Consider the following 16,684-nt stretch of genomic DNA (forward strand, 5'->3'; position numbering starts at 1 on the left):
CACTATAAGTTGTACCGAACTATAAATAAAATATCCGTGAATCCAACCATATCGCAAGCTATCTTTCAATCATTCTTCGCTGTGTCTAAAGGTACGTTGGACGTACCCGCAAAATTTCTTAAAGATACATTCAGCTTTCGAAACATAAATATATTCTTTTGTTATTGTTACTTTTGTGAAGCGTTTTTCTACGTTTGCTTACGAAAAAGAGGAATCCGGTCACGAGTTCAATGAATCCAATCCATTGCCAACCTTGACTTTGTCGTGTCGTCATGGCCATAGAATTAGTATGAAACTCTATGGTCGTGGCCATGTTGTGGTGTTGCGGGTTGTACACAGAAGTTGCAAATGGAAAAAAAAATGTGCACATTGTGGTGTAGTGATGTGGTGAAGTGAGAAAAAGTATTAAGCCACAGTGCGCGGAATAATTCCCGGTGCCTAGGTAGCGATTTGTGTGGGAGGGCGCTGCGCGATTTCCTGATACGTGACTAAAGGATGCATGTGTTCATGGTCCAGTTCATCGGATGCTCTAGGATGCTCTAGTTCATCGGAGCTGGCTCAGCGGTTCAAATGTTGAGCCACAAGGTTAGCGATCTTGGTAGCGGTGAGGTGGTGCCCATAACGTCCTCACTGGTCTCCTTGGTGGTCTCTGGTTATTTGAAGTATTGTGACGTGCAATTGGCCATTTGCTCAGTCAACTCTAATCTTAAGTCAAACTTGGAACTAATTGTTACAAAAATGGAGTGAAGCTTGATCTTGCATGTAATTTTAGAGCCGGTGTAGGTAGTGCTACTAAATAAGAGTGTACAGCGTGTGCAAAACGGTTTCCTACAGGCTGAAATCGGCATTGCTTCTAGAAGAAACAGGATGTGCAGTGTACATGTGCGGTAGGCGTGATGTAGGCTATAGCAGGTACATTGTGTTTTCTCTGTATTTTGGCTCGATTTAACTTTTAAGAATGATGGGAAATTTTATTAGGTACACGCGCATGGGTCTTCTTTAAGAGAAGATTCGGAAATTTAGGCTTTCCACCTTTTCGTTACCCCCTTCAGCCAAAAAATTCTCAACTCACGCCAGGCCCATTATATCAAACAGCCAGGAACACAATATTTATTGTACTTGCACTCTGCGGTGTAGTTCACAAATTTGAAATACACCTTTGGCAAAACCATGCACCATTTTTGTCCTGGCTAGTGAGGGAGGAACAAACTTGATGGAACCAACAGGCTGCGCTCGAATTTTCCCCCAGCAGATCTCTGCATTCATTGCACCTCCACTTCATGTTTTTCTTCTTTGTTCGCACTGTATCAAGCACAGCTAACCAGCTGTCTTCCGTGAAGTATTTCCGGACACTGTCCAGGTCAACCTCCTCGTCGAGGACTGTCTCGGGAACCTTTGATGGTACCATTTCCACTTGGTCCTCACCTGCAAGCAATTTAAGATACAGTCCTGAGGTGAGGCAGCATGTACTCATAGCAAGCATGGGCTGTGCGCGTAGGCACACGGGCAATGAAAACACGTGCAGTCCTAGCTTGTACGTACATGCCGTGACTATATGTATGTTAGCCTGCAGGGCAAAAGATTAGCTGATTAATGATACTGATGCTTTGAACTCTAAAAAGGCGTTTTGTGAGGTATGAAATAAAATGCAAATACAAACAGGGCTCACCAAGGAGCGCTCCGCCTTCCAGTACTCCTTTGTGCAGTCCTTGGGGAACGAGACAGAGGAGGATCCTCTGCTCCTTTTCTTTTGGTGCCAGGTCCCGGAACGGCTGCAATTTTTTGTGTCAACTTCTGGCCTCGTTGCCGTCGTCGTGGGAGACCAATGACGGTTTTCTCTGCACCTTCTGGTCGACCACGAGGCTTCACCTCGGCTGGCAGTTTCAGTTCTTTAATTTGATGCACACTGCCATCAGGTACTCGACTGGTGCTCGGGGACGGGACGAGGTTGTGCACTTCCACACCCTCAAGCGAGCTCGCAGCATTTGCGTTGGCGACACCCGCTCGCTCAGTGCTACCAGCCTTTGCCTCAGGTGCCTCTGCTTCTATCAAATCCACTTCATCAGGTACTTGACTGTCGCTTGGGAACGGGACGAGGTTGCGCAATTTCACAGCATCTACACTGTCGGCACCCCTTAGCCTAGTGCTATCAGCCCTCAGTTCAGGTGCCTTGACTCCTATAAAATCCATCAGGTCATTGCCGTTAGTCGGCTGTAGTTGGCAGTCGTCTGCTTCTGGAAATCTACAATCTTCGTCATGCTGGATGTACTCCACCTCAGCCACTGGTGGCGGGCTGTTCGCCTGTTGGGGCAGCACCTCCAGGACTTCAAGCTCGTGCCCTTCCTCCCATGCCTTCGCTAGTGCCAGCAGGGCCCTGACACGACTGAGGTACCTGTCACCAGTCTCCTCTGCAGCAAGCTGAGCTATGTGTTTACAAGTCGGAAAGACTTCTCTGTACTTCTCCTGCTGTGACATTGGCTTTGCAGGTTTTGTGGCTTGCTGCAGAGAAACACTGGGCTCAACGGTGCCGCTGCCTTGTTGAACAAAAGCCCTCTGATGAGCATAGTAATACGCTCTTGACCATCGTTCCAGAAACAACGCTTCTGTCAAACAAACTGACACCAAGCATCTGCCTCGCAGAAAAGAGGTGCCGACACGGCAGTCTCATCGCGTTCCAAAATGAACAGGTGCAACTAGTCGCTGTCGTCGATGTATTGCCTGATGATGACTTAAAGGTAAACATGTCATCCTGATGGTCAGTTAACACTACATTTGCCGACAGCTTAATTTGCTCCCTCACAAGTTTGTTAGCATACGGTGTCAGTGCCTCCTCGTGCATCCTCTCATCAGGGTCAGGTGATGGCGGACAAGGCCTCTTCAAAATGCTGGTTAGTGCCTTGTGGTCACGCTCGTCCCCTAAAGCATTGAGCACCGTAAAAAGGGATGGAACAAATTCTTCGAGAGAACTGTTCCTCTTTATGACGCTCTTCAACTTTCCATTCAGGCTTCCAATCCGGTTGTTGGTTGTATTGTTCAAATTTTCCACCATAAACTTGGGCCCAGTAAACCACTCATCCTGGATTGGACGCCAGTTCTTGTCGTAGTAACTGCGGATATCATTGCAGACCTTCGCGTCAAACTCCTGCTGCAGCTTCTCAAAGGCTTCACTTGATTTTGCGGTCACCATCCTTTGCAGCAGTTCCAAAGCCAGATCCCTTTCTTTTGGGGTTATCTTCATCTTATTGCAGGCAATTTCCCTGCGAAACGTCTTTAGTGTGTGGAATACGCAGACCAACACCCTAGAGTTTGGGAAACTCTCCTTTAGTAATTCTCGCTCTAGAAGATCTTTGTCAGCCATTATGCATTTGGTCTTGCTCCAAGATGGGTGTAGTTCCTTGAACTTCTCAAGCATCCACTTGAGGTTTGGGGTTGTTTCACTGGCCAAAATTGCTACGCAGACAGTCTCCGTCTGTCCATTCGAGTCTTTGACATGCAGGACGTACACTGGCGTTCGAATTTCTAGTAGCTTGTACGTGGCATCAATGCCCACAAACTCGGGAAACGCCGCCATGTTTGACTTCATAGACTTGCTCGACAGTAGCATGCCTCGAAAGTCTTCCCCGTCAGCTAGGACATGGTACTCAGTCCCTGTAAAACAGATTACATCCTCCAGTTGACTACATGCGCCATTCATCCCATAAACCTTCAAAAGAACTTACAACTGTCCCAAGCATGGGCAGAAGTTATGGCATGAATAGAAGCACCTTGCATTACAGTCATAGAAACTGGCTGTAATCAAGGCTTTGCTTATATGCAGTAAATAATTTATGTGTAATAAAAGTCATGAAAATTAGTAGCAGTGTGTTGTGATAAAATTGTACAAAACATGGACATATGTTCTGGCATAATTTTTTTACATGGAATGCCTGCAACTTCTCGAGATTGTTGAGATATGAAAAAAAGATGCAGGAAAGGGTTGAAAAATTTTTACAGAAGAATACACACTGCATGTGGGAAGAAACAGTCCGACTTACTCTTAACCTTTCAGTCACTGTGGCAGCAGAAGGTGATAAGTTTTCCATACTATTTACACCGAAAGCTATCTCTACGTGTAGAGCTTTATACATGCAATAGAGTACATCAATAACAGCTTACCATACTCCTTGTGTAGAATGGCTGCTGTTTCCATTAGGTCATTCCTTGTCAGCGGTCTGAGAGAGGTACCAACATTGCTGAGGTCTTTAAGGAGCACAAGCTTCCCTGTCTTCTGTTCAATCCGCGGCTTTACAAGCTTTTTGTCGGCATTCAATGCCAGAAGCTCAGAGGCCTCTTCCTTGGCACCTGGCTCCCTCAGTGCTCTGCTCTGTGGCAGGTGATCGTACAGCGCCTGCAACACAAAGCTTCTGCTTAATTCTGATAGGTGTCCATAGCACAATGGCACATTTGGGCAGCTAAAAATAAGACAGCAGTTGAGCAAACATGCATAAAAATTTGGCACTGGTATTGGAAAGTTTAATGCCAATAGAGTAAGCATGTTGCTCATGATGTGTGCAAGCTAACGTCTCGTAACTTGCAGACTTTTCTCTTCGTTTCATGCCAACTATGTCAAACCGGCGTGCATCTTCCCATTAACTGCTCCGTTTAACAAAAAATCGACGCTTGCACGTGCAAAATCAGGTCCACACAAAACCTCTTCGTGTTAACAACCACTGCAAGACAGGTTCTGAAACACGCAAACCTACTTCAAAGTGCTACAACTAAATAAATGCTGCTATTATTGCCACAAAAACAAGATGGTGTGGCCAGGGCTTTCTGAGGTGGTGGGTGGTTTTATCGGTGAGTGTGAGAGAGCCTACGCCCTGGTTAAGCTGGCGATCTCAAAGGCCATCAAGCCAATTGTTGTCATTGAATTTTGAAACTGACCTTGTTTTCCCCCATAAAACGCAACATTTGGCGCACTGTACTAACTGTTGCATTCATTAGTAACTAATGATTCATGCACCATTTAGACTGTTATTTACAGACTGGAAAAATGATTTGCTGCAATATGGCATATAGTGGTTCAGTGATTATTGAAACTGCCTGTGTAATACACGAATTATGTAACTATAGGGTGTTGTAAAAAACGAAGTGTTGGCGTACATGCTAGAACAATCGCCTTATGGGCTGGCTGCTTTGCTGTTATGAAGTGCACTTCCTAGTCCTCCTAAAAAATTGTGCCTGGAAGGATGCCACGTGACTGACCCTGGAAACGGGTGCTTGATTGCATATATTGAAGCCAGCAGGGCACTGCCGACACCAATTTGTGCTTGTGCCGTTGCCCATCACCTTGATCACTACACACTAGTTCAAAATGAGATATTAAAAAGGCAACGCCATCGCACCAATGTGGAAAAAATGGGTGAAGTGGAATGTGCACCACAGGTAAACTCGAATCAACGTCATTTCTTCGATGCGCTGCTCAGGATCTAGGGGCTAACAGGCACTCATGCGTGAGGGTCTCTATATCTGTCTAGACTCGCACGCTACGGGGTAGGTATATGTCCAATGGCAAATAAAATCCTAATGTAGCAATAATGCAAGACGTTGCAGTAATTAAAATGCACTACCTTGGATATGTCGTGATTGTGGTCCTCATTCATCTCAATGACCTCCAGAAAGTTTCCATCATTGGAGGCCCTGCCCTTTACAAAGGCAGGGCAGCCTTCTTGAAAAGTACTGAAAGAAAACCAAGTCATTCGTGAGGCAGATGTGGCATGCCTCAAGAAAATCGAATTTCTGCAGCACAAAACGAGTGTTCGACTTACCTTGTGGTTCCTTCTCCGTTGCTCCTGCTTTTGAAAGTCTTGCCGCCCTTGATGCAGCAGAACAAAATTTGATACTTTTCAAGCTTGTCGCTGATAAAGCGCTTCACCTTTTCCCTGGCTGCAGTGACTGATCTACAATCACGCACATAGAAGTGGACAAGCTTTTCTTCGCCGTACCGCTGGACAGCAGCCTGTAGGTCAACATACGTTCGGAACTGGTCCCCAACTTTTATTGTTCCAAGCTAAAACTGACCATGGGCGCAGAGAGTCGTGATGGGGCCGCGTGTGAAGCTCGGATATCACAGTTCACAGAACCGATATTTTGGCTAAAAGAACTAGTTTAAATCGGTCGAAGATCCGCGAGTGACGTGCGCGTGTGCTCGCTCGAATGACCGTGCGCGTACGTTCTGCGCTTCGGTACGGAAGGACTCCAAAGGACCACACAAGACCAAAAGCCATTTTGGTCTTCATTTTATTGTTGGTGCGCTTTTCAGAACGTAAACAAACACCACATGTGAAAGGGTCCATCCGTGTACGCGCTCGTAAAGCACCGAGCCGAGCACGTAGCTAGGAACAAGGAGGATGGTTAACTAACTCCGTATGTGAGCGTCCTCCTGCAGGCGCGCAAGCAGACCGCGGAGAGCTAAACTGGCAGGGCAAGAGCTTTGCAGCACGCAGGCCGGCCTCGCGCACAGAGCGAAACTTCGACCGACGCGCGCAAAATACAAAACGACGAAACAGGAACATATGAGGGGGTGGAAAAAAGAGAGAAATACTCGCGTTGCACATAATTTTGTTTCCCTCTTTCCCGCTCGTAATGCAAAAAGAAAAAAAGGTCTCGTGACTTAGTTTTCTCCCTCGCGCTCCGACCCGTCACGGGCATGTGGCGCCGCATGCCACGGAGGAAAGCGCCATCTAGCTGTCGCGTCCAAAAACGGTTTATAAAAGTAATACAGTTAAACCTCGATGTAACGAACCACGGAATTTTTCGTAACTTCAAGTGTATGCACACCATGTATTTTCACCCTCTGTGTAACGAAGTCCCGTATGCCGGAATTTCAATGTAACGAAGTTTCATGGAGAACTAGGCACGAAATTTAAGTTGTAGGGGTATATTTTGGGAGACACAAGCGCCGAAATGGGGTCTCAGTAAAACGCGAACGGCAACGCGGGCCGCCCAATGCCGCGAGCCACGGGTCTGTGAGCGAGCCCCTTGCCTACAAACTGCGTGGCGTGCATACACGGCTGCCGCACTGTTTCTGTTTCTGTCGGAGCTTAATCGTCTACGCGGGCATCAGCGTGAACCGCATGGAGCGTTTTCTCCTCGCAAAAACTGAAAACGCGCCCCGCAAGCCACAGGCGCGCTGACGCAGCCGCGGAGACCACCCGCGCTATGTGGGTGGCCACCAGCGACCGCTTCCAACCGCTCGTTGAAACGCAACTCGAGGGGCAAATGAGAGGGGCACGCGAGAAAAAAAAGCGGATAACGTTGGCGAAATTTTCACAGTAAAACGTCATGCGCGCCGCTTACGAAAGCGCCCATCAAACATCCCCCGCGGTGGTAAGCCTAATCGCCTCTTGCGGGGCCGCCGCCGCCGCCGCCGCATGCCGCCGTTTTGCCCTTCGTCCGAGTTCGCTCATGCTTGTTGGATTTCATCGTTCCAGCAAGCATTTGCGGATCTTTATGAGCCTTGTGCGCGCGTTTTTTTCACACCCGCGTCCGCGATTGTGCGCCGGCGGCGGCTTCTGCGCCAAGAAGTGACTCGCGCGCTCGCGCTGCACGCGGCAGTGGGAGGAGCCTGACCAGTTTCGCCAATGGGGAGGCGCGCACCCTATGGCGGGAGCTTCGAAGCGCTCGGGCATGCCGATATTTGATGGTCGCTTTCGTAAGCGGCGCGTATGACGCTTTACAGTGAAAATTTCGCCCACGTTATCCGCTTTTTTTCTCGCATGCCCCTCTCGTTTGCCCCTCGAGTTGCGTTTCTGCGAGCGGAAGCGGTCTCTGGAGCTACTCACATCGCGCGGGTTGTCTCCGCGGCTGCGTCAGCGCGCCTATGGCTTGCGGGGCGCGCTTTTGCGGGGAGAAAACGCTCCATGCAGTTCACTCTGATGCCCGCGTAGACGATTAAGCTCCGATAAAAAAAGAAAGAGTGCGCCAGCCGTGTATGCGCGCCACGTGTTCTTTTTCTGGAAATGCTTCACGGGATGAACACTTCATTAAAACCGCGAATTTCAATGTAGCGAAATTTCAATGTAACGAAGTAAATTACGAATTTTACCGACTTCGTTACATCGAGGTTTAACTGTACTAATAACTAAAGAATATATGTTCAGACAGCTGGACGTGAGTAAGATATTTTTCGGGTACGTCTGACGTATTTTCAAGATAATGTGCAGGTACACTGGCCTGCCGGACATTCCTCAGTCCTCAGTCAATTTTTTTTTTGCTTTTTTTTTGTTCAGCCAGCGATGACCCGGGCGGCGTAGGTGGCGTAACCAGTAGTGGGCCGCATTCCATCTCTGACCTCATCGCAGGTGGCGAAGGCTCTTACTACCCTTTCAAATAATGTCCAACTAGAGAACACGAGGAAAAAATACATGGTGGGTCAGGTTAGGCATCGTTAGATTCGTGGCTTATACAGCTAACGCGTGATCGTTTTGCGGTCGATGGTTCGAGATAAACACGTGTGCTAGTTTCGGGTAACACCGCTTTTGAACCACTCTGTGCACTGTACGTCCGAGTCCGACGTATCTTTAAGAAACCTTGCGGATACGTCTGACGTATCTTTAATGAATAAAGCTCCGTATAGTTTTTTTTTTTTTTGCAATCAAAGCTGGCATGCATGAAACCAGCTGATCAGACGCCTTTTGACGTTGTGTAAAGGTAACTTACGAATGTTGCATTCGCGGGTTCAGACCTCATGATGTAGTAGTTTTTTTTTTTACGTTGCAAGAGTGTTTTAATTAGCTACACTTCATGCCCGTTTTACAATTAAGGTGGTGAGAGCAACAATCGGTCTTGATTTTTACTCAAACAGCTGAACCACTACCATTCACTGGAGCCAGCTGGCCAACGTAGCCGTCATTAAAGTTACGTACGATCATATGCAATTGTTAATAATGATTAACATTAATAATTAACATTAATAGCATTAATTGTTAATAATGATTAACAACTTGCAGTGACTCTGGCCAGTCAGTGGTCGGAAGCAGTTTGGCCGGTTGGGTGAAAATCAAAAAAGACTGCTGTCACCACGCGTCAGTTGTGTTTCCTCTACACGGAACTTTAGTGACAGGTGACATTAAAGCGCCTGGATAAGCTCGCTAAGGTGGCTCAGAGGTCCGCGTGCAACTGAATACACCGACATACTTTAAAAGGTTTTGCGGGTACGTCCGACGTATCTTTAAGAAATATTGCGGGTACGTCCGACGTACCTTTAGACACAGCGATCATTCTTTGCTTATCAAGGCCCAAACGAGCGCCACTTAAAACAGAATTACAGTCATTATTTCACCTTTTTTTCCACATAAAACGCTGTTGCACGGTCTTACAAACCGCAAGAGTGGCTTTAACCAGGAGGCAATGCTTGTGTTTATGTTTTGAGGGATGTGCGTTTATTAGCATCTAGAAGAATGATGCCGCAGGGAGGCAAGCAACCCGGCTTGCGTCGGTGGGACAACGTAATAAGAACACGAGCGGGATATTTTTTTTCCATCTGCTCCTTGTGTTCACGATGCCGAAGGCGGTTTCTTACAAGCACAACATACGGTAGTGGAAACCTCGAACGCCGCGGCTCGGCTCGCTGTCTCCAGATGTTCAAAAAGGAAAAGGGTGGTTGCTTACCTGCACAAGGTTCTAATCACAACAACTTACCGCCTCCAGTGGGGGGGGGGCGCTTGCTATCTCAGAGGTGTGCCGAGAGCAAGGGCAGTTAAGTGCAAACAGAACTCACGAACTAAAGGGTGCCCATTTTTTTGCTTTTCGTGTCTAAGTTACAGAAGAGAAGGGAGCGCAGGCTGTGTCAGATGGCTGAATCCATCTTTTTTCTTTCTTTTTTTTTGTGACCCTCAAACGATGCTCCAGCTGCATTGGTCGATCAGCGGACCGGCCAAAAAACCGCACTATAAACGGTACTGTGCTTCGGGCAACCGCATTATAAGTGGTACGCTTATGCATTGAGTTCCATGGGAGGCCTACCCGTGTCCAGGAAAACCCACATTATACCTGGTACCACACTATAAACGGTTACGTTACAACGTCCACGCAGCATACAATGCTTGAAAAATGTGTTTTCACTGTTGATGCTACATTGATGCTTTCTGCGTGAAAAAAAAAAAAAAAAGTGCGAACTCGATGACTACACAGAAAAGGACACACGGGCCTTTTTTCCATGATGTATCATTAACTCGCCCAACTTACAATCCTGCTGATGCTTTTTCTCTATCGCAAACGGTATGCGATACGAGTGAACCGGTTGCATTGAAAGACAGCATTGAAAGACATTGAAGATATTGAAGACATTGAAGACATTGAACATTGAAAGACATTGAAGATAGGCCTGTCACAGATACCAGTGTTTGGCTCTGGTATACACCATGTGCGCGTATGTGGGTACAGGCCTTGATACAAGATGACCACTGTAAGAACGGCGTGTACCAATGCTAAGGTGTCCCATCAGTTAAAGTTGCTTGTCGATTGTGACAGCAGATTTGGAACCTGGGACTATGACTCGCAGTGTAGCTTCTACTGCCATGTTAAGGCCACACAGGGACAAACCACGTGGTGCCATCTCATCGATAGGTGGCCTTGACAAGTGCCTGAATGAGAAGCACTGTTTTTTAGACCTGCGGATAGCTTGCTTCAAACTTCAGCGCTCACCATGTATCAGGGCCTTTGTGCCACACATGCTACATTTGGACACAAAACAGCCGGCTCAGAAGCCAAGCGAGTAACAAACGAACTCACCACTGTCGACGTACACATTCACCATGTCCCCCTTCATGGTGCAGACAACCAAGTGCAGGCTGTGTTTGCCTGACGGGCAGACGTCCAAGGCTGTCCAGGGGAGGGGAGGAGATGCGGGCCAATAGGTGCCACATTGGTGAATTAGTAACCAGCACCAGTAAAACCTCAATATAACAAACTTCAATACGACAAAATCCTCGATATAATGAAGTAACAAAGAATAAGCAAAGTAAAGTTCATTGGAGACCATGTACAGTAAAACCTCATTACAACAGACCATGATAGTGATCATGATTTCAGTCTGCTGTAAAAGAAGTATGAAAAATCCAAATACTGTTACTACAGACTATGGTAGAATCATGGATGAGGTCTGTTAACTACTAAAAAACAAAAACAGGAAAAATGAAAGTATGCCAGAAATTTCAAAATTTAGTTACAAGCAAAACAGGCTGGTATTTAAGGGCAAGAAACCTTCAGAATGACTTGGGTTTTTCAACAGTGTCATCCTCCTGCGACGCCACGAAGCATGCCACAAAATCGCGTGCACGACGAGTCTTCTTACATTTTCTGTACTCCTGCTGTATGACACCCATTCCATCTTTTCGTTCATTCATACCATTACGACTACCCTTTCACTTCTTCAGCCTACACTTGCATTTCCATTGTCTCCACATGAATATAAGCAAAGTGCAAGTAAAAGACTCATTGCTCAGCTTGGAGATTCGGCCACCTATATTGTATGGGGGCTTACATTTATTTTATTTCTTCTATGGTAACTTTCACGTTGTAATGAATGACGTCTACCTCCCAAGCTCCCATGTTTATCCTACCAGCCCGAGCCGCCTGCTTCTTTCTTTTTTTTTCAATCAGCAGCAGTCCTCTTTGGTTTCGTAGTAGATCGGCCGCTGACTGTGCTCTCAGCTTCTGCCTTGCAACGCTTTACGCCTTTACAATATATGTACAAACATCTGACACGCTGAACTAACATCGCTAAATTTTAAGCCCTAACACTTGAGTGCTAGGACATCACACCTACGCATACTGCAGGTGCATGATTGCATAGACTAGCACCGACAGTGCTAGATTTTGGCAAGCAAAACGTTTTACTTCTACTAATTCACAATTATTCTTAGTAGTTCCAAGTTGTTTTTGTTTGATCACAATTGTAAATTAGAAACACACACTGCAAACATATGAAAAAAAAAAAAAAAAGGGTTGCCTACACTTGTGAAAAGTCCACTCTAGAGGTGCAAAAATGGACTTGCTAACCTTTCAGACCAGTCTGTTATACTCAAATGTATGCTATAACCGAAATGTATGTTATAACCGGAATACGAACCAAACACCGCAAATCGGTATGTTGTATCAGAATACCTATTGTAACGAGGTTGCGCTGTATATTAAACCTCAATACAGCAAAGTAACTGTTGCTGTAACTTCAATACAATGAAGCCTCTCTACTCCAAGGTATAGTACTTGACCCGGAAGAAAAATTTCTCCGTGACAATGACGGCTAAGGGAGCGTGAGTACCTTGGGTAATCCACTGCATGCAGGCCTCCTAAGGCCAGCGGGTGTGGCTTTGCTCCGCCGAAAGCAGTGGGAGGGTGACAACGCACGCATTCCCCCCTCCCTCTACTATCTCTACCCCATGCTGGAGCGAAGGTTCCAGCTCCTGTTTTCGGGAAACGTTGCAACCACCCACTATCACACAAAGAAACTTCCACCGGGACAGTGAAGTCGGTATGGGCATTGAAGGCCATTTTTTTTTATTATTGAAGCTTTAAAGGCCAACTGCACTCAAATTTTTTTGGTCCAAATAAGTAGTCTATGCTCTTAAAACCACCATGGCGGAATCCTTAGCTTCGTAATCACAGAGAGCGCTAGCTACCGCCGTTCACAATACCTCCGAGCAGACGACGTTCGCACCTGGTGGAGAGTCACCCGAACAAGTTCCGAGCGGCCTGTGACAGAGGTTGGGGAACCTGTCCCATGAAGCTCGCACTTCTCCGGCGACTTGCAGGATGCTCCGCCGGGTGCAGGGATGCATTCGCCCGGGGTGTCTCTGCTACACCAGTCTCTGCTACACCCGGGGTGTCTCTGCTACACTGCCGTCACCATCACATGTTTAAACTAAACGCATAGGTAGTAATATCCGCCAGTTTTTTCAATGCAAAAAAAAAAAAAAAAAGCCTACAAACTATTCACACCCTAGCGAACGTCTTGGAGTTAGCAAAACTCTTTTTACTTGAAAATAATATTTTTACTCAAAGAAAGAAATAATGCTAAACGAGGACTTGCCTTACATTTGTCATTCCTATTGCATTTATACCATACACAAAAAAAGATATTTTACAAATTCTTGACCACTTGCATTTCCGCGTCCAATATTGGCCATATTTGGGCTGGCCCAACGCTACCTCCATCCTTCAGACCTTTCCAAAAGTTTGACGACCTAAATGGAGTTGTTGTACACGTTGCTATAAACAATTGTCTGACTTTTGCCTCACTCGCGAAGTGAACCAAAATCAGCCTTTCTCGTAGTAACAAATACATCCGCACAAATATTGGCCGTCGTCTTCGCGGAGTGTGAAAACTAACGAAACTGCTCCTACCCGAAATAATATAATAGATTTTTGTTCAATTCTCAAGTGAAGTATTTACTTTGAGCATTAGATTTAGTTTATTTGAAAGTAAAATGTTTTCAACAGCACCTGTCTCTGGTTAAAGTAGAAAACAGCGGTAGATAGGAAATGTTCTCGTGCTTTTGTGCATCATTTAGCTGTGCAAGCTGGCTAATATAATTCTACCACCGCTATAATTCTAAAAGACCACTTTTATAATTCGATTCTCGATGCGCAGCAAGGCAAAAAATACTGGGCCGATACTCACGAAGCTGTTTGTACGTAATGTATAGTAGAAATAGTGATTGATCGCCGCCCGCGTGCGGTTTGTTCCCTTCAAAGAGAGCGACGTCATAGCCGAGGTGTCGGCTATAACGAAAGCTGCTTTTCGAAATCGAACGGGCAAGTAGCTTTGTAAATCAGGGTCCGCTTTTTTACTTGCACCGCCAAAAATTGCTACTCCACCAGTTATTATGATGGAAAAAATTACTGTCAGGTGGTCTACTTCATCTCGACTGATAGCAACGGGATGGCGGAATTTGGCCTAACTCCATTATCATGGGCATACGTTAGTGGAAGTTCTGCTGTGGAAATAACAGAGCGAAACGCAGCACTACCACGCACATTTGAAGGCGGCTCTGAGCGGCCACTGGTCCTGGCACGGCCGCTTCCGTTCCATCACGTACGTCACGTCCGGCCACCGCTATGGCCACCTTTTCTATTCAGTTTCGGTTACAAAAACGGCAATGTCGTGAGCCGTTTGTGTCGCGCGCGTTGATGTTTGAAGCGCAGTATTTTGCATTTCGCACCCTTTTTATATATACTATCAGGTGACATTATTTTAAATGCAATGCACTTTTTAAGCGACCCTGAACCTGCGTCCACCGGCGATGTCCGTGCACGTGGAGATGGGCGCGCACAGCCTGGCCGCTGACATGGCACATACCCACGTGGGGGATTGGCCAGGAATCGCCTTGTCTTCCTTGGCAATGGGGGGAGATGGGCACGCGCTGCCTGGCCGCTGACATGACACATACCCACGTGGGGGATTGGCCAAGAATCGGGCGTGAGAAGGGCTAATGCACCTGCTTAAAGGAGTACTGACACGAAATTTCAAAGCTGAGATCCGCTCTAGCAATCAAGTACAACGACAACACAAATAGGTGTCTGTGAATAAATGCATCTTTCTTTCTTTGTAGTTGTGTGTGTGTGTGTGTGATCTCTCTTTCGCGAACATTACCGAACCGCGCAAATTCAACTCGTGCATTCGCACTTTCACATTCTTCCCCTCGGGGAAATGCGGGGAATTTTTTTACGTTCTTGAAAATTTGAGTGCAGTTGGCCTTTAAGTTGCTCAGTAGCATCGACAATTCACTGCTTCATTTCAGCATATTCCTTCTACAGTGCAGCACAGAGAACATCTCTATTGCACATTGACAAAAGCGGAAAAAAAAAACCCGCCCGCATCTTCTCACGGGGGGAACTCGAGTAAATGCGTTGCAGAGTGGTGGGGGTATCGCGTGAATGTTGCCTAATTGGGTATGGTTTGGGAATGCTTAATTGTTATTTCATCTTTATTATTCTTATTTTTTGAATGGAGGAGAAGCGAAGGCAAGGAGTGTAAAGTTAAAGTCTGTCTTTATTGCTTGGTGCCGTCAAGCAAAGCGTCAAGCCAAGCGAAAGCCAAGCAAAGACGCCCTTGACTGAATTCCGAACGCGCGCTCCGCCGCTTATATACACACCGCCCGCGTTCGAGGGAGAGGAGTGCGGAGTAGAGACGCGCATGCGCACACTTCCGTACACAAGCGCGCGAACTTTCCACGCACCCACCATGCCGTTATCATGTGTACACGCCCTGCTGCCGTTACTGTTGAGCGCGACGCAGTGCACGGGTAGCTACGACGCATGCGCGCACAGATGCGTTCCCCCCGCACCGCCGCAGCTGTTGTTGAGAGCGACAGAGCGCACGGGGTACACGCGCTCCTCCCGCACCGCCGCACCTGCTGTTGAGAGCGAGGAGGGTACGGGGGAGAGACGCGCACCTGCGCCTCGACGCGACGTGCATGCGCAGTGAGCGTGTGGACGGCGCCGACAACATCGATGAGTGACATCGCGAGCCTAAGAAATGCTCCGCATTAAAAAAAAAAAAAAGCATTTGGGGGGAGCAGAGTAGCAGTACCTGTGACGGGGGACTCGCACGCATCGCGGGTAAAGCTGCTTTGCAGGAGCTGCACCTCGCCCCGGCCAACGTCCGCGGCCACTTGGAAGCAGAGCAGGAAGCGGCTCTTGGCCACACACACCAGGTACTTGTCCCCCTCGCCATCGCGCTGCAACACAAACATGGAAAAGGGAGAGAAAGCCTGAGTTCTCTCTGCACAGCTAGTATGGACTGTGTCTCACTACATGCTCAGCTAGTTGAGTGTTCCGGCTCCATGAGTGTTGAGTATGTACTATCTATTGCACTTTTCTACACGATTCAATATTACCTCACTTACTTAGCTGTACTGTAATTTATATCTCAGTTATTCTGCCTTAATTCATGCTAATGTAACTAACTATGGTCTTCATGTTTCTGGTGCAGATGGTAATATGCGTTCATGCGTTGTTGCTTGTGTGTGTGTGTGTGTTTTTCATAATATGTTCATGCCCTGTTTCACCCAACTGTTTGTGAAATGCTGCCAATATGTACTGCTGCAAACCGTTGTATAAGGTTCTAGGACCTAGCCAGGCACTGGTGCGTGCCTTTTCGTCCCCTTCCCTTGGTTTCTCTATAATTGAAAAACAAATAAATCTCAATTCAATTCAGTTCAAGACGAATAATTGAAAGCTTGTCAAAATGTAAATATTCAGGACCACAAAACAGATGTCAGGGGCGGCTGTGCTGACTCTTCGAGCCTGCTGTTGTCCTGGTACGTGAGCACCCACAGGTTAAAAGATGGGATAAGGAGAGAAAAGGCCCCATGGGGCACCGCAAGTTTGTTGGGAAGTGCAACCAAACACCTAACCGAACCTTTCAGAAATGGAGCAACAGCACCACCTGTCTAAAGGAGACTTACAGTTGGTTTTGTAGTGGCCCTTGTTGAGACACTTGTTGAAAACAAGCTCAGTATGCATCAGCCATGTGTGTGTGTGTGTGTGTGTGTGTGTGTGTGTGTGTGTGTGTGTGTGTGTGTGTGTGTGTGTGTGTGTGTGTGTGTGTGTGTGAGAGAGAGAGAGAGAGAGAGAGAGAGAGAGAGAGAGAGAGAGAGAGAGAGAGAGAGAGAGAGAGAGAGAGAGAGAGAGAGAGGGG

General features: G+C 47.0%; 1 protein-coding gene and 1 pseudogene across 1 annotated transcript in view; both read right to left on the reverse strand.

The window, feature by feature from the left end:
* The window catches only part of LOC144169215 (uncharacterized), a 52,926-nt gene that overhangs the window by 11,819 nt on the left and 24,423 nt on the right, over positions 1 to 16,684 (reverse strand). The window contains exons 8-9 of the mRNA XM_077698256.1: positions 15,575 to 15,722; positions 10,774 to 10,863 (exon numbers count right to left, since the gene is read on the reverse strand). Coding sequence (XP_077554382.1) covers positions 10,774 to 10,863; positions 15,575 to 15,722 — 238 coding nt within the window. The remainder of the gene's footprint in view (positions 1 to 10,773; positions 10,864 to 15,574; positions 15,723 to 16,684) is intronic.
* LOC144169216 (uncharacterized) lies at positions 1,594 to 3,782 on the reverse strand (annotated as a pseudogene).

The sequence above is a fragment of the Haemaphysalis longicornis genome, unplaced genomic scaffold (genome assembly GCF_048455015.1).
Source record: "Haemaphysalis longicornis isolate Haplotype H1 unplaced genomic scaffold, Haemaphysalis longicornis Haplotype H1 scaffold_2, whole genome shotgun sequence".
NCBI classification, from domain to species: domain Eukaryota; kingdom Metazoa; phylum Arthropoda; class Arachnida; order Ixodida; family Ixodidae; genus Haemaphysalis; species Haemaphysalis longicornis.